Here is a 20409-nt window from a genome sequence, read left to right as displayed (position 1 = left end):
CTTCCATTTGCATATTCCCTCCTAGTGTTGATGCAGATAGTTAAGTTTTTTTTTTTTCCTCTGGTGTTTGATTTTACTTAGGAAGTATTGGGGTTTCATACACTTATTTTTCTTTCTGGATTAAAGAATGTTAAAGCAGTAATAACTCTTCTCTATCTTAAATCTAGATATATATTTTCAAGTGCCTTAGGAAAGTCACAAAATAGACAGTGCAGACCTCCTCAGAGATATTGTTTTCGTGCCACCTGCAGATATCTTTAAATCATTTTACATTTGGCCAGATTTTTAAGGTCCTCTTCACACCAGAAGGGCAAGAAACTCAGAGTCAGAGAATCTGCTTCCTATTTTGAAAAGCTGTGGGAAGAGATTTACAGGGAATCTCCATGTAGAGACTACCCCTGCAACAAGCCACCATGGCCCCCAAACCTGACAGAACCTGTAGGACCTGTGGGAGGCCAAGGCCATCCATATGGAGACCATGTAGCTGTGCTGCTTTGTCTCTGTCTTCTTGGATCCCAATGTGATTAAATTGGACCTGAATCACCAACAACCTCCTCTGGCTGTAGTTGCCCCAGGAGGGGATCTGCAGAAAAGGTAATACAGCCTTTCATTGCACCCTACTTCATCCCATTGTGCCCTCCTGGCCCAGTGTGACCCAGCCCCTAGGAAGGTTTTTTTGCGTGTGGAAAAGCAGCACTTCAAAGAAAATTACAACATTATTCAAACTGTTTTCTGCCAGCCTTCAAATGTGCTAAAAATGGGTGTATTCTAGTCTCAAAATATCTAAAGTAGCTATATAAGTAATATATTGTGATTTCTACTGTACCCTTCATTAGAGAGACAAGGTGGCTGAGGTAATACAGTATCTTTTATTGGACAAACTTCTGTTGGTGAGAGAGACAAGCTTTCAAGCGACACAGAGCTGGGAAATGTACTCAAAGATATGCCTACACTGCACTTAGACACCGGTGGCTAGTCAGTGCCTGCAGACTCAGGCTCCTGAGAGTGGGGTTAAGGGGCTGCTTAATTTTGGTGTAGGAATAGGGGCGCAGGCTGCAGCCTGAGCTATGGGACCCTCCCATCTTGCAGGGTCCTAGAGCCTGGGTCCTAGCTGGAGCCTGAACATCTACACTGCAATCAAACAGCCCCAAACCTCATGAGTCAGCTGGAACAGGCTAGTGTGGTAGCCTGGGTTTTTAATTGCAGTGTAGACATACCCATAGTGTCACAACTAATACAAGGCCGAACAGATTGTTTAGCACAGTGGTTTTCAACCTTTTTTCATTTGCAGACCCCCAAAACATTTTGAATAGAGGTGCAGACCCCTTTGGAAACCTTACACCCCCAGGGATCCCTGGGCCACTGGTTTAAAACCACTGGTTTAGCACAAGTACTTCACACATATTTCAAGGGACCATTCATGGTGCGTGCCCCAGGTACACCTGTCCAGTCTGGGGGCGAGGGGTGTGGAGGGGGAAATGAGGAAAGCCCAGTTGCTTGTCCTTTTGTTACAGTGCCAGCTTGGAGCAGAGGCTTGGGGTGGCATTCCCCACTGTGACTACATCAACACCAGGGATGGCAATAGTAGATGCCTGTTCTCCATTCGTTTATCACTGATCGCTTCCCTTCATTAACTGTTCTTAAATCCCCGGACCCCTTTCCTTCCTGAGCATTAACGATGCTGGGGACTGTGCTGCATTTATCCCGGGCTTCTGATTGCTTGGGGTGGAGGTGTGCGGGGAGAGGGGCAAGGTTACCCTGCACGTCAGGGGGTGGGACCCCTGGCTCGCTGTTATCTCCAGCCCCCGGCGGCGCACTCTTTTTCCTACCTGCCCGGCGGAAGGTTACAGCGAGGGGGCGCGCTGTCTGTAAAGGCGGGCCTGGGAGGCGAGGCTGGGCAGTGCTGGCTGGGACACCGAGAGAGGCGGGCGGGCGGGCGCTGCGGATCTGTCTCGCCGCTGTCATGTCCCGGGAGCCGGAGATCCTGGAGTCCCGGGTGATGTGGGAGCCCGACTCCAAGCGCAACACCCAGATGGACCGGTTCCGGGCCGCACTGGCCGGCGCCTGCGGGCTCCGCCTGGGTGAGCGGGGCGGAGGGTGGCCCCGGGGCATGGGGGAGCCCTGCTTGAGCCAACGCCTGTGGGGTGGCAGTGGGGGCAACCCGCGGGGGTGCAGCCCCGTCAGCGCCGGGGGCAATGCTGGGCTGGGGTAACCTGCCTGGGTACGGCCCCAGCCGTCAGTGAGGGGAGGCAGTGGCTGGCCTAGGGGGGTTGGGGGCCAGTGGCTGGCCCCAACCAGTCACGGATACAGCCCCATCAGCAAGGGGGGGTAGTGGTTGGGTTTAGGGGTGTGGGGGGGGGGCAGAGCTGGGCTGGAGTAACCTGCCAGGGATACAGCCCCATCAGCAAGGGGGGTAGTGGTTGGGCTTAGGGGTGTGTGTGGGGGGCAGAGCTGGGCTGGAGTAACCTGCCAGGGATACAGCCCCATCAGCAAGCGGGCGTAGTGGTTGGGCTTAGGTGTGCGTGTGTGTGTGGTGGAGGGGGCAGAGCTGGGCTGGAGTAACCTGCCAGGGATACAGCCCCATCAGCAAGGGGGGGTAGTGGTTGGGCTTAGGGGTGTGTGTGGGGGAGCAGAGCTGGGCTGGAGTAACCTGCCAGGGATACAGCCCCATCAGCAAGGGGGGGTAGTGGTTGGGCTTAGGGGTGTGTGTGTGTGTGTGGTGGGGGGAGGGGAGGAGTGGGCAGAGCTGGGCTGGGGCATCCTGCTAGGGTTACAGCCCCATCAGTTTTTGATGTGTGACTGCACTGACATCAGTGGAGTTACACCTGACTTGCACCCTGGGAGTGAGGTGGGAACCAGGCCCTGTGTCTTTGGGTTATTGCATAACTAAGACAGACAGGGTCCCCTTAAGAAATATCAAATATATTATCTGCAAATAGTGCCGCGTGGGGGGAGTCACTTTCTGAGAATGAGTTGCTTACGATTCCTAAAGCATGTTTTGAAACCTTTGAAGCATCCTGAACCCTCTTAGGTCTAGAGGGTAGCCCAGGCTATGAACAGTCTCTGGTGCCCTGCCAGAGCCTAATACATGAAGAGGCTTCAAAATGCTGCATCTAGTTTTATTAGGAACTAAGAGAATAAGAATAAAAATGGATGGGTTTGCTGTGAGTCTTGGCACTGGGTATCGACCATAACAGCATTAATATTAGTGGCTCCTGTGCACTTATGACTTCCAAGGACATGAATATCAGGTGTAGGTTTTGTTTTGCAAAGGCCTCTATCAAGAGGCAAATTCTGCTGTCTTGGTTTAAAATTGATCTGTTTGGGGATCCCAGGCCTATGAGTCTGTTAGAGAATTAATTTACATAATGCTGTATGCACATGGTATTACACAGTAGCATGTCGGTGCTAAACTAACTACATCCTAAAGGCTCAAGTGAGGACAAACAGTATAAATAAGACAGGACAAACAAAATGGGGAATGGCCATCTCTGAGTATATGATTCGTGAAGAGCATGTAGATCTGTAATTTCTGGAAGGAGGAGACAAAGGGAGTTTGTCCTATATTAATAGGAAGGTTATCCCATTTATATGGATTGATGTGGGAACAAATAGGGTAGTGATGAGAAGCTTAGGTGGAATGCGAAGGGCAGAATGGTATGTAGGAGGTTGAGATTAGGGCATATGTAGGCAAGACTAGGGTAAAATATGTAGGCAAGGGTGGAATTATGGTGTGCTTTGTGGATGTGGGGGGGAGAAGAAGTTTGAATAAGATATGGTGCAAGAGTGGGCACTGATGTAGATTTTCAAGTAGTGGGAAGACCTACTGGGAACATCTGGGTAGAGGTTATGTTGGCAGTGGCTGCATATCTTTGATCAACTGGAGGAATGAGTGATGAGAATGGGGCAGGCCAGAGTGATATAGGTTGCAGTGATTTAAGATGTCCCGAATGCTGGAATGGAAAAGAACTGACTCATTTTTATATAGGTATCTTAAAAAATTGGTGACAGGATTTGGCAATGGTCTGGGTATGAGGAAAGAGTAGAAGAGACGAGTCAAGGATGATCTTCACATGCATCTATCAGTCAGTCTCTGGTGTTTCTAAAGTGCCTGTTATCATGCAGTCTAAGCCCTCAATCCGAAAAATTGACACTTACTTCCCAGCTGAAGGCATCAAAACAGGAAATAAATGGTTGTAGCACTTCCTGATCTGTCAACCATTGACAATGTGATGGTGACTGCTTATACCTAGGGATCTTGCAAAGAGGAGGCTCATGATGTTTATACTTAGAATTTTTATTCTGTATATCTCAGTGCTTTACAAAGGTGGACAGTATTTTTCATTTACAGATGGTGAAACAGACATCCTGAGGTTGAGGTCCAAGTTTTCAAAAGTCATTAGTAAATGGGGGTGCCTCAAATGTTGGGTGCCCAGCTTGAAACAATTGGGACCTGACTTTCAGGGGTGCTGAGCATTCAACTCCATTTGAAGCCATTGAGGACTGAATGCTCCCTGATGGTGACCTTTGTGGTAGGGAATGGGAATAGTTTATTAACAAGCAGAACATTTTGTTCTTTGTGAGGGCCTATTGATGTATGCTTCTCAGATGGCTTGACAAAGGAGGGGGCTAAAAATCTATTCTGAATAAACAAATACACATTTTTCAGTACATTAGTTAATGGCTTGTAAAGCACTCAGGTGAGCTGAAACCATCTGTTACTAATGCTATGTCGGCGCATGTGCGTTGGGGCAGATGCTCTAAGCCGATGGGAGAGAGCTCTCCCATCGACTTAATGACTCCAGCCCCTGCCAGTGGCGGTAGCTATGTTGGTGGGAGAAGCTCTCCTACTGACATAGTGCTGTTTAGGTAGGTATAGCTTGCGTCATTCAGAGGGATGCTTATTCACACACCTGAGTGACGTAACTTATGCCAAAGTAAGTTGTAGTGTAGACATGGTCTAAGTTGTCTGTGTGGATCAGTCACTACTGCTTAAAGTCATATTGGTGATACCCTTAGCAGGGAAATGGCTGTTTATCTTTTGGATGCCTCAGATTGTCCCTCGTTAGACTTCTTAATGTGGATCCATGATCAGTCTTCCCCTTCCATTTATTCCACTTCATCTACTGACTTTCTAAGCTGGTTGATATCCTCAGAAGTGCTGTTTAAAAATATTCTTATTGTTTTGTAATTGTAGATAAGTACACTAATATACACTTTACTTTTAGCCAACTACAATGAGTTGTACCAGTGGTCTGTCGAGTCCTACTCTGATTTCTGGGCAGAATTTTGGAAGTTCAGTGAGATTGTGTTCTCTCGTCTATATGATGAGGTAAGTCAGTGCTTACTTAATTTTGGTGGTATTTAATAACCATCATAGTCTTTGTATAATTGGAGTAGGTAGAGGGATGGGGAAAGGAGGTGGAAAATCAATTTTATTAAGCAAACAGAGTCCTGTGGCGCCTTTAAGCCTAATAGATGTATTGGAGCATAAGCTTTCGTGGGTGAATACCCACTTTGTCAGACGCAAGGTGAAGGCTGTGTTAGTTACTTAAGAAACATATATCCTGGCAGTTTACTGAGCTGTCAGAAGGCTGTACCTGGTGCAGCGTTCAGCATGTAAAAGCATCCAGGGACAGATACTGCCTGTGGACCAGATTGTGCCATTAAAGCACTGGCCCACATTGGGGGCAGTCTGGACTCTTGCTGCTTCAGGAGAGGAATTGTACCTCTGGAAGCACAATTGATCCCTATCTCCATTAAGTGAAACACTTGATTGTTACTGCAAATTAGTCAGTTGTCTAAATGCTAGAATATTCACTTGCTGTTAGTTACAAACACGAAAACTGGGGGCATAGCTGAGGCCTCTTCCAAACCAATGCCCCTAAATACATAGTTGGACAATACAGTGCTTCCTTGTGAGTTTTGCTGTTGTAAAAAGACTTGGATGGTAAGTTCAGAGTTGCCTCTGGTCAGACACATGCTGAGCACTTACAATCATAAAAACTCTCTTCTTTGAAAGAAGCCCTGTAGCTGAAATCTTACCAAGCTTTTGTAGAAGGCAGCTTTGTACTCGACCAGAAGAATTTTCTCATTAGAATACCTCCACCATCCATGTGATAGGACCTGAGGGCATAAATTGAAGCTTTTTTAAAAAAAACCAGAACATTGTATGGTCATAAGAGAACATTTTAATTTGGAAAAATAACTAATATGTACTCTACATGGCAGCTTAAAGCAAAACACTGGAACCATTCAGGAAGCTTGAAGTAAAACTAAGCAGTTTTTTTTCTGTCCCAAATGCTACAGATACTCCTGAAGTGTGACTTATTGTAACATAATTTGGGGAAAATTGTGAGATGGGAGCCTGAAACCTTCTTGGAACTGATTAGTTCAAGATGTGGCAGGGGATGTTTCTGTTGCACTTTTTTTTTTTTTTTGGTAACTCCTTTCTATTGTGGTTTTCCAATCTGTTGGGGGTCTCAGATCCCTGGATGGATGGATCTTTGGTGTGGCGTTGCTTAATGAATAGATAACTCCTTTTGCAGACTTATGTGCAAGTCATAGATGGTGCAAAAGTTTACTTAGGTGCATAGGATCCTATTGTGCCTTAGGAGCGGAGACAAGGAGAGAGCACTACCTTTGCAAACTCATCTTAACAGCCCCCCACTCTTGTGTGTCTGGCAATTAAGGCCTGGTTCACATATTAAATTGCATCAGTTTAACTAAATTATTTAAACATAGCATGATTTAAAATACCCCGCAGCTTCTGTTTTTTTAGGCAAGTCCTAAATTTAACGTTTACTTTAATTTATCCCTAAAAAATGCAGTTAATACTTACCTTTTGTCAAGCACTCTGAGATCTCCAGATAATATCTAGCACTTCCTCTGAATTTCATAATTAGAGCTAGGGGTGTTGGACATCGCATTGCTTGAGCCTCTTGCTGGCGTGGCACTCAAGCTCTGCCTGCTTGCGAGTAGGACAGCACTCTGTCACTTGGGCACCAGGGTAGACTGTTCCTGTGAAGGAAACACTGCACTCAGTTTGAGATTAGTGGTAAATTTTTATTGGGCTCAGTGGGGGAGGGGAAACCAGGGCAAACAATGTAAATACAAGTTTGCCTTGCTATGTGTGTCCATAGTGTGTTTTTATAAATTGGAAGTGAGAGCAAAAAGCACACTTTCTAGAAAGGCTTTACTTGTGTACTATTCAAGAAGTCACACAAACCAGTCACTGTCACCAAGGGGTTTAGTTCGAGGTATGTGCATCTCTGTCTTGAACTCAGGACTGGCAGACAGGAACGTCTGAGTTCTGATCTTGGCTTGGACACTGATTCCACCTGTGGCAATGGGCAGGTCGCTAAACTCTCTGTGGCCAAAGTTGCGGGACCTAGCCTGTCTGCCCCTCTGTAAATGGAATAATGGTACTTGGTTGTTAAAATGACTTCTCTAGCTAATGTCTATACAGTCCTCTGAAGATGAAGAGCTGCAGGTTTTCCTATTTTCCAAGGATGTCTGATACTGTTCCTGCAGGTAGTTGACCCATCTAAGGGAATTGCAGATGTTCCAGAGTGGTTTAAAGGCAGTCGGCTCAACTATGCAGAAAACCTTCTGAAGCATAAGGAAAATGACAAAATTGCTCTCTATGCGGCGAGTAAGTATTTAGTTGTGACTTCCATTAGCCAGTAGCCCCTGTGTTTTTCACTTGTGAGATAGTGAGTTTGTCCAACTAAAATGGGCAGTGCTTTTTTTTCACGTGCCCCATCACCTTCTGATAAACCTTGAGATAAAGTAGGTTTTGGATGAAGGGGGGGGGGGGGTGGACAGCAAATCAGCCAGCTTAGACGCATCTGCCCAGGTCCCCTATCTCGAGGACAGTGAGAAGATGGGCTGTGGTGGCAAGCAGCCAATTCTGGAAAATTCCCTATGGACTGGTGAAATTGAGCTGGGTTAGTTGGGGTTATGTTGTGTCTTGTTTAGCACCATCATCAGCCCTTTCATTTAATAGTCTGCCTTCCAGCATCGTTGGGATTTCCATTATAAACACTTGCTTTAAAATGGGGTCTTTCTGATGCAGTCACCCCTAATCCGTTACCTTAGATATGGTCAGAGATTTGAGGGGTTTAAAATCCTTTTTTGATATTACAGGAAGACAGGGTCACATGGGAGTGGGGAACTCCAAACTTCACAGTGCCGTAACATCAAAGTTCAGTTAAATAAATTTTCCCCATTGTAATAGGATAAATTTCAGGAAAATCAAGGTTTTAGGATGATGGATGGAATCCTCTATTAATGGATGTTTATTGCCCTGCTCATACACTTGAGATATAGTTGTGCTTTTAAAAAAAAAAAATGCTCTACAAACACTTGCTAACTTGCTGCTTTAAGTCTTCAAGTCACGAATATACATGAAAGAGAATTGTATGAACTGAGCTGAAATCCGAACATTATTTGCATTGGGTCTGAAGAGGCATATCCAGAAGAGAGAGAGATTCTGGCACTTACTTACATGAACTTTATTGCACATTAGCAGATTTTTGTGTGTGTAGTCTTTCCTGTCTGCAGCCTTTTTTTTTACAATATTGGCTCATTGTGGCCGCTCCCTCCACCCAGAAGTGCAGCAGTGGAACTGCTCTGGGGCTTCTACTGCAAACACACAAGCTGTGGTAACTGGTGTGCCACCATTTATCATTTCCTGACGTAATTTGCACCCTTAAGAATCTGAATAAGTGTAAGTTATGCTATGTAAGTGTTTTTAAATAAATGTATGAGACTGCAGTATATCTCCTCTTTAGCAAAAAGATGCACTAAATTTAGTGTAAAGGCTATACCTGGTTTCAGAGCAATGAGCTTTAATGGTTACCAATCGATGAGTCAACTTTTTTCAGGAAAATAACTCTAAAGTACAAATGCAAAACGAAGATTAAAATTAATTTTAAATCAAAGCAATTTGAATCCTGACTTAAATCACCCAACTCTGCTTGCATGTACCAAGATTAAGATTTAGCTTTAAATTTGTCATGGAACTTGGTTTTTTTTCATATGCATAAATGGGCAGAGCTTAAAGATGTATACAGAACCACCTGAACAGTGCAGTTCACTTACTTGTTTCCTTTCAAAAATCTAAACCTTCCTAGTACCTCACAATATCAAATTCTTTTTTTGTAACTGTTTTTTTATTTTTATCTTCTACCCTAAGGATTTTAGTTACACACCTTGGAAGGAGATAATCTAATTTAAGGTGTGTGTTGACTCCTTACTGAGTTGTATTCTGAGCTCTCCATGTAGCTTTAGCCAGGCCTGATCCTTCCAGTGAGGACTGGCAGCAACAAATGCCCCTTTTAATTGCTTAATAATAATCAAAGACATATGACCTGCAGCCTGAACACTCCAATTAGACAAAACATGATGTAAAATTTTAGGCTCACTATTGCAATTGTAAAGAGTCTACATGAGATTCTTTTTCTCTTGAATATGGAGAACAGTTAAGTCCCCCCTCTCCCCCCTTAGATACATAAATAAAAACACAGGAGAGCCATTTGCAGTAGGTTACCCTAATGAAGAAGGAAGAGTATAAACAGTTCCATTTTAATTAATCCAAGAAACAAAATGCATCTGAACGCCTGTATAAAATCTATACTGAGTCAAGAGAGAGAGTGGCAAAATCTGTAACCTGGTTCAGCTGCAACAAGAAGTGATCTGTTAAAGTGTCATTGAAATGAGGCTTATGTAGCTTCAACCTTGAAAGATCGACTTGTCACTTAGCTGCTTTTTTTTTTTTGAGAGCATTAGAAACATGTATTTAAGAGAAAATGCAGTTAGTTGTTTTTAAACAAGCCCTCTGCAATGGCTGCAAGGCAAACAGTTAGTGAAAGTGGGTAAATCTGTGAAACTGGCTTTAATTGACGTCCATTGTCTCAAGGAAAAGGTTAAAAGTAAAATGAGGTAAATAGTTTCTAAAATCCTTTCAGTTCTGATAATCTAAGGAATTATGAGTGAACTGTTTTAATGAATTAGTTGGTTTAACATATGATTGTTGTTCCTTTTATGTAGAGATTAGCTTTGTTTGTTCTATTAGGTGTACCCGAGACTCCTCTCTTTGTTTAGCTTAACCATGTAATTCAACATCAATAAGAGGAAACAATATTTCCTGATTGACAGGATACTTTTTAATACATAGTTTTAAATCTGCACTATTATTGATTCAGCATGGGCAAGTACTGTACGAGTGCATGAATGCAGTGAGTATCAGTACTCCTTATGCAGAGAGTACTGAGTTGCATCTGCATCTTTATTCCAGGCCCTTTTCTGCATTTAATCTTCGTAAGTAGTCTTATTTCAGTATATTACTGCTGTGTCAGAATGGAGCTTAGGGAATTTGTCTGGTTCCAGCAGTTCCATTTTAATTAATCCAATTAAATTAAATTTTAAAGGAAGGTTGTGGGTATTTCAGATGGAAGATTAAATGCAACTTTTATAAACCTCTATCCCCTTCCATGCAGACCTTTAATTTGGATTGCATCTTGGCTCTTGTAATATTTCCCACAATTGGTTATGAATGTTTGAGGCCTACTACCCACTCCACGGGCAGCTAAACTTGCAGAGGAGGAAGAGGAAATATTATACTCTGCTAAAGGAGCTGCGCTGACCGTAGCTAGTCTGCTAGAATACATGCTATAAGATTCAGCATCACTAGCGCAATTTACTTGCCACATTCCTGGATTTATGTATGTGTGTTGGGAATTCTGGACCTTGGAGACAGGGCAGGCCCACTAGTCAGTGGGAGACAGACTGGGGAGCCAAGAGAAGACAGTTACATTTCATAACGCTTAGACATTCTCTTATTTTATTTAGCCAATTTATTAAGGACTTATGTAACATCTAGTCTTGAATACAAAAATTTAAAACTCCCCATAGTTCTCTCTTGAGGTGAACCTGGCCCAGATGAGTATATTTGCACTGGAGAAATACTGCAGAATTTTCTTCTTGGCATCTTGGAGATCCTAGAATGCTAGGAGGCCTAGAGTAGACCCTAACTGAGACCTAACTAACAGGATTATACATTTCTTTAGTCACCCAGTGACTGGCAAATTTAAATAAAATTTAACCTTAACAAACTGATTGTTTTGGGTTTTTTTTAACTCTAATTAGAAAACTAGGCAGCAGTCCTTTTTTTCTCTAGATCAGAAAGGTATGGGGAAAAGCAGTCCATGCTTTAAATTTTAAACAAATGCTGTTTGACTCTTGCCTATCTACAATCAGCAACTTACATTTTCAGGAACAGATGTACAGTCCTGCCCTGTAGTGAGTGAATCCCATCCATTAACACGGAGGTCTCATTATAAAGACAGGCTTTGCACAGGACAAGAATATTATTAAAGGGCCAGTGTTCACAATTGTCTGAGAGCTTTTTCCTCAAAATAGCATCTTCGTCTCTTTCTTTCCCCCAGGATGAATCTGTTGCAGTGGACTCTGGTTCTTAGATTGCAGTGTACCATTTCTAATTGATTTCTGTTATAAACCTTTTTTTCTTCAGAGGAAGGCAAAGAAGAAATCTTGAAAGTCACTTTTGAAGAGCTAAGACAAGATGTTGCTTTGTATGCTTCAGCCATGAGGAAAATGGGAGTGAAAATAGGAGACAGAGTTGTTGGTGAGTAAGCTTTTGGGCAGGGCTGGAGGGGAAATATCCCTGAAGCAAACAAAGTGAGTTGTTTGGGGCTCCAGAAACACACACATAGGAGGAGCACACCAAAGAAAAGACCCTTGTGCTGGTGCATTTATATTGCTATGAAATATGCTTCTGGAGGGATGGAAGCTGGTTTAGCCTCAAGTTTTCCATCTCTGGAGGAAAAAGTAAATGATTTATTCATAACTTTACACTGAGGTCTGTTTCACAACTTAATAAGCCCTCTGTGGAAGTCAAAAGTGAGCAAGATGTACACAGCCAACTGGTGATCCTGTTAATAATATATAACGTCGCTGCAGCAATTTGAGCAGATTAATACTCTCATTGAACTCTCTGCTATCATGTTTTTATTTTGTATCTTTTTTTTTTTTGTCTCATGAAGAACAAACGATATTGGCTAAATTCAAGCAAAGTGTAGGCGAGCATTATGCAAGCTTCTCCTGTTCAGCTCTGTCAACACACCTCATTGGTGATTTTTTTGCATTCAGTTTTCTGATCCGTGTAGTATGTCTGAAATATAGCATAGGTCTTTGGGGCATGGATCGATCTCCTCTATCTCTGTCTGCACATCATATGTCACACTAATGGTACTTGCAAAAATGATGATGCACAGTCCTTTCATCTTTGAAGATCTGGGTTCAAGTTCTCACTTGTGCATGCCAGTGGGCAGTGGAGCACATCTTAACCCTTGATATACTGTTATGCCACCACTGCCCTCACTCCCCACCTGTAGATGTCTCTTGAATAGTATCTGTCAACTATGCTAAATTGTATGTTGGTCTTGGGGAGGAAACTCTAATGAAACTCACTCTCACTTATGACTTAAGTAGGGTTACCAGATAGCAACTGTGAAACAACAGGACAGGGGGTGGGGGGGGGGTAATAGGCGCCTATATAAGAAAAATTTCCATAAAACAGGATTGTCCCTATAAAAACAGGACATCTGGTCACCCTAGATTTAAGTGAGAACACAAACCCAGATCTTCAAAGATGAAAAGATTGGGCATCATTATTTAAGTCACACTAATGGTACTTCCAAAATCTACAAATGGAAGTAGATGAAATCCATGCTGCAGAGACCTTTACTCTAAGTGGAACATATACTGTGCTATACAGATCAGATAACTGGACCTTCAACTGATATATCAGCCTCTGGCTTGGTGAAAGGGAAGGACACTTATTAAATAATACATGATGAAGTCCTGAGGCCTTTACTTGGGTGAAATGCCTGTCAGTCAGTGGAGCTTTGCCTGATTAAGGATTGCCTCAGACTTTATCCTGCTGGTGTCAGGTTCATAACTGACAGGAAAACACTTTTAAATCTGAAACCAAATGTTGAGTGAAAGTAATGGGTGGAGGAAAGTTCAGATTTTAGCACTTGCATCTATATGGTTCCAGTTCCACCTCTTACTTGGGCCATGGTATCTTTAACAAGTGCAAGTCATGTATGAATGAAGTTCAGACTTCGCACTTGCTACTGATTATTCACCACAGCAAACAGTCAAATCACTACAAGTAACAGGAACCGAAGGCATTTGAAAATCAGCCTGAGTCGCATAATTGTCCAGTTCCTTTTTCAGATTATCTTTGTAGTGTCTGATTGCGTGTAATTGTGGAATAGACTGAGCACATTTGTGCAGACTTTGAGCACCATCTATTCTGAAATGAAGTTTCCCCTGGTATGCACAGAAGGAAGTCTGCAGACACTAGTTTGTAGACAGTACTTCATGGAGAGAGGGAAACAAGCAACATACCTTGTTTTATATTGTAAAATTGTGACATCTTTTTTTACCACAGAACATCTCTGCAAGCAGATGTTCTCTAAACTGTATGCCGAAGTGGTGCAAACTGTGTTAAATGTTCATCTGCATCCAGAGGGCTCTCCTGTGGTGGGGTGTGTTGAATTTCATCTGTATGCTGCAAAAGCGAGATTCATGTTAGTAGCAAAAAAAAATTGCTGAGGGGAAGCATTGGAAGGGTGCGGGGAGAAATTTAGATGTGGGACCACAGGCATGTTTTGGGAAGCTGCAAAACTTAGCATAGGGGATGTGGAAGGATTGCAGCACATTTCTAGCCTTCAGGGTTGAGTACTGGCCCTGCAGGATCTTCATTACAGCTCCATTGCCTGCCTGTGGCTAGGTTAATTCCATCCTACCCACCTTTGTTTAATTCCTCTCTAAAAGCCCATTATTTGGGTGTTATGCATTGATATAGAATTCTGCTAAATTGAGTGTCTTGAGCTCTGGGATGAAATAACTTCTCACTAGACTGTAAAAGTTCAAAATAAGTCTAGACTTGGCAAGTTTAACTTCTTATTTTCGAGAAGGCTCATTCTGGATTAACTCTTAAAGCATTTCATTTGTTGGGAACTTTGCCATGGGCAGCATCATGAATTAAAATCTCATACATAAGTTCTATGATTGTCTAGAACGCGTCTCATCCAGAAGGGTCCCAAATGCCCTATTCATAAGGGGTGTCTACACTTGTGGCAGTGTGTAGAGTACAGAAACTGCACACCCAGCTAGCCACAGGTCTGAATAGCAGCGCAGACGGTGATGCACTGCCTTGCTGAGTAGAGTACAGACACGCTAGAACCCTAGGGCAGGTGTAGGCAACCTATGGCACGCGTGCCGAAGGCGGCACGCAAGCTGATTTTCAGTGGCACTCACACTGCCCAGGTCCTGGCCACCTGTCCAGGGGGCTCTGCATTTTAACTTAATTTTAAATGAAGCTTCTTAAACATTTTAAAAACCTTATTTACTTTACATACAACAATAGTTTAGTTATATATTATAGACTTATAGAAAGAGACCTAAAAATGTTAAAATGTATTACTGGCACACGAAACCTTAAATTAGAGTGAATAAATAAAGACTCGGCACACCACTTCTGAAAGGTTGCCGACCCCTGCCCTACACAGCTCTCTACCTGCCCAAGCAGTGACTTCCCATATCTACACTGCTGTTTTTAGCAGTGTAGTGTCCCACTGCTGGAGCCTCCCCCCTCACCCCATCCTGATTTTTCACACTGACTATCTGGTCACCCTACTTGAACTGTGCTTTTTTAGTATGCTTTAGATGCTATATATTTATTTTTATTTTAAGTAAGGTCAGGGGACATACCTCCAAAAGCCAAGCAATTCCAAATTTAACTAATGCCAGCGCTCCCTCCTCCCTGAAGTGTAGGCGTCAAGGATGAGCTGCAAGAATTAGGGTCCCAATCCTGCTGCCCTAACATGAGACTATTCCCTTTGGCTTCATTGGGAGGCTTGACTCTTAAGAACCACTAGAAGAGGTATAGATTGGAATTTCTTGTCTTGTTGTTGTATTACTACTTCCAAAACACACAACTTAAATTGAAAATTTTAGGGAGAAATACTTGTGGTATAGTGGAAAGAGCAAAATGTTTAATTTCAAAGCACTGTTATCTTCCTGGATTTGTTATCTATTAATAAGTATCTGATTCACGACGGGGGGGGGGGGTCACTTTGTCTACATGTTTTATTCCCTTTCTCTTCATCCCCCCCCCCCCCCCCCACAATCGCCTTTTAAATTATTTCTCAGGCTATTCCTGCCAGCTTAAATTGGTCTTCAAAATGAGTACAAAGGGAGTATCTCTTCCATTGTAGTGGCTACACTTTTAATGTTAAGATCTCTGCGGCACCAAAAGAAACGTTTCTCTAAGACTTTATGTAAAACGCTAGCAAAGGTTCCTATCTGAAGAACAGCTATTTTAAGAGAACCTATATAGGAGTCATAATATCATACACACTTCCTTATTGCAACTCTAAGGAAAGCTACTTTTTTAGTGATATATGATCTGACTTTTCAAGCCTTGATAGCATAGGAGTTCATGTCTGACCTTTAATTTTGTGGGTCTTAGTATTTGAAATGAGACATTTTGAAAAAGCATGTAATGTAATAAGATCACTTGGATTCAGATCTCACAAGCTAAGTAAGGATGGCCTGGGTCAGAGCTCTTATGAGAGACCTTTAAAGAGAACCCAGTGTACTGAAGGAAGTGGTAGTAATGCAACCGGATGCAGTCTTCTGAGTTAGTATTGAGCCAGTGACCTGCTGTAGTGTTCAGGTGAACCACTTGATGTACCATCTCTTGGATGAAATGAGGTCCTGATGTATTGTCTCTAGAGATGATCTGGGTTTTCACAGGAATAGGGAACTTAACTCTTTTGTCTTGGTCAAATTCCAGTTGGTATCTAAGTCCCAGAGAGCATCTTTCTTTCTGATAAACATATGGAGGGGAGAGTGAGATGTCAGTTGATATTTTAAAAAAACATGTTCTCTACTACCGCCTTCCTAATCAACTTGGACCTTTGTTTGCCTAGCTTCCTGCCTAGCCCCAGCAATTTACAAATTATTCCACTTCCTGTCCTAAAATTATATTGGGTAGTGTTCTAGGTTAAACAGCTGCCACCTTCCACTCGAGAGATGGCTGCACTTCAGTGGCCTGCTGAATGATATGTATGTGTGAGATAGACTGTCTTCTCTGGTTTGAGAACTCAGCTATTATCCTATAAAGATGTGCGGTAAAGCAAATAATTGCTCTTTATGATGTACAAAAGCAACTTACAAAAACGCAAGTTATTTTTCTACTTTTTATATTAGAAAAGTAAGTCCTGACTTGTGCCTTTTTCTCTTCCCTTCCCTCCCCTTGAGGATTTTGGCAATCTTTGGATGGCCTGAATTGTGACATGACTGCTGGAGGCTGAAACTAAGATGGTAGCTGTCCAGACTCTTAGTACTATAGGAGGAGGTGAAGGGTGTTGAGTATTAGGCTGGGAAAGCTTCAGCTCAGATTTCCACACCCACATGCAATATCACAGTCCAGGTCCTCCCAAAGATTGCCACCTTTCACCAGGCCCTAACCTGTTTTGACCATAAAAATAGCACGTAGAAAACCTTTTGTTTGGTATGGGAGTTTTGTACGTTTTACAGCAGCAGTAATGGGCATATTTTCCTCCCATTTTAGTGAGTTATTGTTTCAAATGGGCAGAAATGCTGTTTAACTGAGTGAGCGTTGCCAGACCTTTCCAGTTACCCTGCTGTGATTTGGATGCTCTCCCTGTCGTTTCTGGCCCAAAAAGCCCTTTTGATCTGCAACTACAGTAGCAGGGTCTTGGACTGTTAGAACCTTAAGTCCACGGAAGCCTAATCTATAAGGGAAAGTAACTAGCCCATCCAGTTGACACCCCCTTGTGAATGTTTTACTCTTGCCTAGTTATCTCTTGGACGACAAACTCTTCATCATCGGTAACGTGTCCTCTGTTTTAAGTGCAATGAACACTTGCATCACTACAGTAACAAAGATGGAGGTAGGTGAACAAGACAGCAGTGTTGGGGCTTTATCCTTCAGCTTGGTATCTTCTCCTTGGTCTTCAGCGTCTTTATCATTGCCAGATGCACTTAAAAGCTTAGCAGCTGCGAGGAAGAGACATTTAGCAGCAAGCATTGTTTCAAAAGCTGTTGCATTACCTACATTTTCTGTCTGGGGATGTCTTGCAGGTCTGTCTAGATCTTAGAGGGGTGTGTATATATGTTACTGCACCTGCCAACTTTAAAATAAACTGAGGATCCCATTGGTGTAATTTGAATGAGCCAATCTTGAGGTACCCCATCCTCCCTCCCCCACCTCAGTACCACTGCTAATGTAGAACTGGAAATATAATCCGAGCTGGCAAATAACTATGACTGATATCAGGAATAAAATAAGCTCCAGTTTATCTTTATTTCTCATCTCTGGATAGATGACTCTTACTGTGCTCCTGTAGCAGGTCTTGTTTTATCAGCCAACAAACCCCTCAACTGCATTCAACACAACAGCATTGCATTTTATTGCTTAAAGCTAGTGCTTAAGCTACTAGGGCTAATACAGTTGCTAATGTGGTTTTAAAGCTAGCTTTCTAAGAGGATTGGTAGGTTACTAATAGTCTTGGGCTGTAGTAATATTAGCTTAAATCCAATATTACTTAAAAATCCAAGTAGGAGTATGAAATGTTGTGTTAAGGTTAAAAGGTGACACTGGGGCTCTGGCCTTGAATTGTCCCCTTTCTTATACCAGGCATTTAGGAGTAGGGAAGGAGCTGCCTTGAGGATTTTTCAGCCTTAACTTTGTTGCTTTCCTTGTGTTGTACGGTTTGATGGCTTAAAGTAAACCTTGGCCTGAACACCAAAGTCTTGCCTTTTCTGAGTGACCAGTGATGTTTGGATGCCTCAGTTTCTGGGTGCCCAACTTCACTCTGCAAAGGAGCTTGATTTCTTTTTCTGAGTTGGGTGCTCAGCATTTTCTGAAAATAGGGTCCTGTGTCATTGTTGCAAATTGAGCACCCAAACTCCCCGGCCACCTCTGAAATTTGGGCCTACAGCTTTTAGCAGGACTGACTTCAGCGTTGTAATGTCACTACATGTTTAAACTTAAAACCTCAGCAAACACCAGCTCAGGTAAATAGTGATTCATGGGAAATGCAGAGACCTGACAGTTCTGTGTCTTGAACCTATTTTTAGCATAAACGGCCACTTTTTCTCATTTTTTTTAAGTAGCATGTAGTATTAAGGTCTGACTTGTGTCCTGCCAGAGTGGGTGTCATAGGTTAAATTACTTGGATGTAGCTTGTGCTTAGAGCCCTGTGTAAATCATGATTTATTAAAGAAAGTTCCTGACAGTGTAAATGGCGAAGTACTGAGTTGTGCACACTTTGCAAAACTGAATGAATTTTACAGGTAAACGTCGTCCATTTCAAGGGCAGAATGACTTTTACAAGTAGCTTGTAAAAGTCATTGTATCCCTGAAATGGACTAAGGTCACCTTTTTGTATTTGAAGAGTTTGTAGATACTTTCCTATAAAATACATTAAATTAAAATCATGGGGTGGGGCATTTTGACTGTTTTCAGGCGCTCTGTGAAATTGATTTACAGTGGGCACTACTCATGTTGCCTCTGTTTTCATGGAAGCTGCATGCTAGTGGTGTAAAATGTGTACTCCCTGAGCCAGCAGTGAGTTCAGCTGATAGCAGGCCGCGCCCTCTTGTTCCTAGTACCTAGTCCCTGGTTTCTAGCCATGTGGGCAGAACTGGTTGGTTTAAATAAATATCCCCCATGTCTGGGTTCTACCATGTGAAAAGTGCCACCTTACCAGGTGTAACTGGGTTTGTCAGTTCTCCTGCCACCTGGATCTCTGTGTGGGAAGACCTCCAAAGCTCATTACACCATGTGGGCCAACTCCCGTATCCTTTACACTCAGTATCTGGGACAACGTGGGATAGGTTGCATGGGTGCTGGATGAATTTATGAAAGGGATTATGTAACACGGTTGCCTGAGATAGCCGGGGATTGGACTTGACCCAGGCTGTCCCTACCAGTTGTATTTTCTTTAGCTTCCTAGGCTTTCCCAGAGTACATTGATCTAAGTATGGTTTTACAGTGCAGGAAATGAGAAAACTAATGCTGGTGCTCATGCTGAGTTCTGTTTGCTGTCAATGTCAGGAGAGCTTGTCCGAACCTGCTTGCACGTAACAGTTCTTTGTAGTGCAAATACAGGAAAAAGGGATGTTAGTCTGAAATTTCCCCTTGGATGCTCAGGATGGATCTGTTGAGATGGATCTGCACTCTTTTCCTGGTCTTAGTTTAAGAACACTGTTCTAACCTGTAAATGGTAGGCGTGACAAAGGTAATTAATAGTTTACTCCCATCAAAATCAATGGGAGTTAAGGCCTTTGTGAATCTGGCCCTAAAGTGATTGTAAAAATGGCACTTTCTCACTCAACAGATCAGCTCATTGTTCTTTTAGCCTTGCAGGACCAACAAAGCAGAGTGCACACACTTCATCCTGTTCCTTTTTTGGGTATCAGTAAAAACTGTCTTACCAGGTTTCAGTCACTTATACCTGTGCAAACGTACTGGAAAGCATTGGGGGATTCCAAGGATATTCCGGAGTATGATTTGAAAGCAGTAAATTGCACAGATGTGGATAAGGGTTTAATTTGCCCTGCAGAATCTTTGACCAGTGGTGATGTGAGAAGAGCAGAAACCAGGCTGTTTTTCTTAGAGTACTTGCTCATGTTGATTCCATTCTAGGTGTGCGCGTGCCCATGTGTGCAGTCATCGGAGATTTTTGCTTTAGCAGTATCCGTAGGGCCCACTGTGTTGCCCCCTACGCTCCATGCCACAGTATATCAGGCGCTGCTGGCCCTACGCCCTCTCAGTTCTTTCTTACCGCACGTGGTGGTCAGTCCAGTTGGAGCACCTCTGTCCCTTGCTTGGCAAGCAGCGGGCCAGTGGTTTCTTTCTCAGCCTTGTGCTTCTAGTTGTAAATAGTTTTATTGTTTGTTAGTTAGTAACTAAGTAGCTGTTAAGTGTTCAGTTAGTTAGGGTCCCAACAGGGACTTTGCCACAGGCGGGCCAGGCCAGTCTCTGGGATTTAAGCCCTGCTCCATATGTAACGGCCTATGCCTGTTAGTGACCCACATGATAGTTGTCTGCAGTGCCTCTGGGAATCCCATGTGAAGGAGTGTTGTCACATCTGTAAGAACTTTCGTCCTCCGATGCAGAGGGAGCGCAACATAGGACTCAGGGCCCTCCTGATGCAGGCTGCCCTGTCACATGTAGCCGAATGGTGGAGTTGCTATAGGGAAGGTTTGGGCCAGGGAAGGAGAGGTCCAAGCGGATTTCTACCTTTTACGAAGTAGTCCCATACTCTGAAATGTGAG

General features: G+C 43.1%; 1 protein-coding gene across 2 annotated transcripts in view; it reads left to right on the top strand.

The window, feature by feature from the left end:
- Window positions 1-1963: 1963 nt before the first annotated feature.
- AACS (acetoacetyl-CoA synthetase) overlaps window positions 1964-20409 on the top strand; it is a 61235-nt gene continuing 42789 nt past the window's right edge. For both annotated transcript variants that reach the window (XM_065417809.1, XM_065417808.1), the window contains exons 1-4: window positions 1964-2081; window positions 5229-5332; window positions 7534-7654; window positions 11537-11650. In XM_065417809.1, the coding sequence (XP_065273881.1) occupies window positions 1964-2081; window positions 5229-5332; window positions 7534-7654; window positions 11537-11650 (457 nt within the window). The remainder of the gene's footprint in view (window positions 2082-5228; window positions 5333-7533; window positions 7655-11536; window positions 11651-20409) is intronic.

Source organism: Emys orbicularis, chromosome 16 (assembly GCF_028017835.1).
Source record: "Emys orbicularis isolate rEmyOrb1 chromosome 16, rEmyOrb1.hap1, whole genome shotgun sequence".
Lineage (NCBI taxonomy): Eukaryota > Metazoa > Chordata > Testudines > Emydidae > Emys > Emys orbicularis.
Note: the sequence above shows the minus strand (reverse complement) of the source record. Positions and strands in the feature narration are given on the sequence as shown.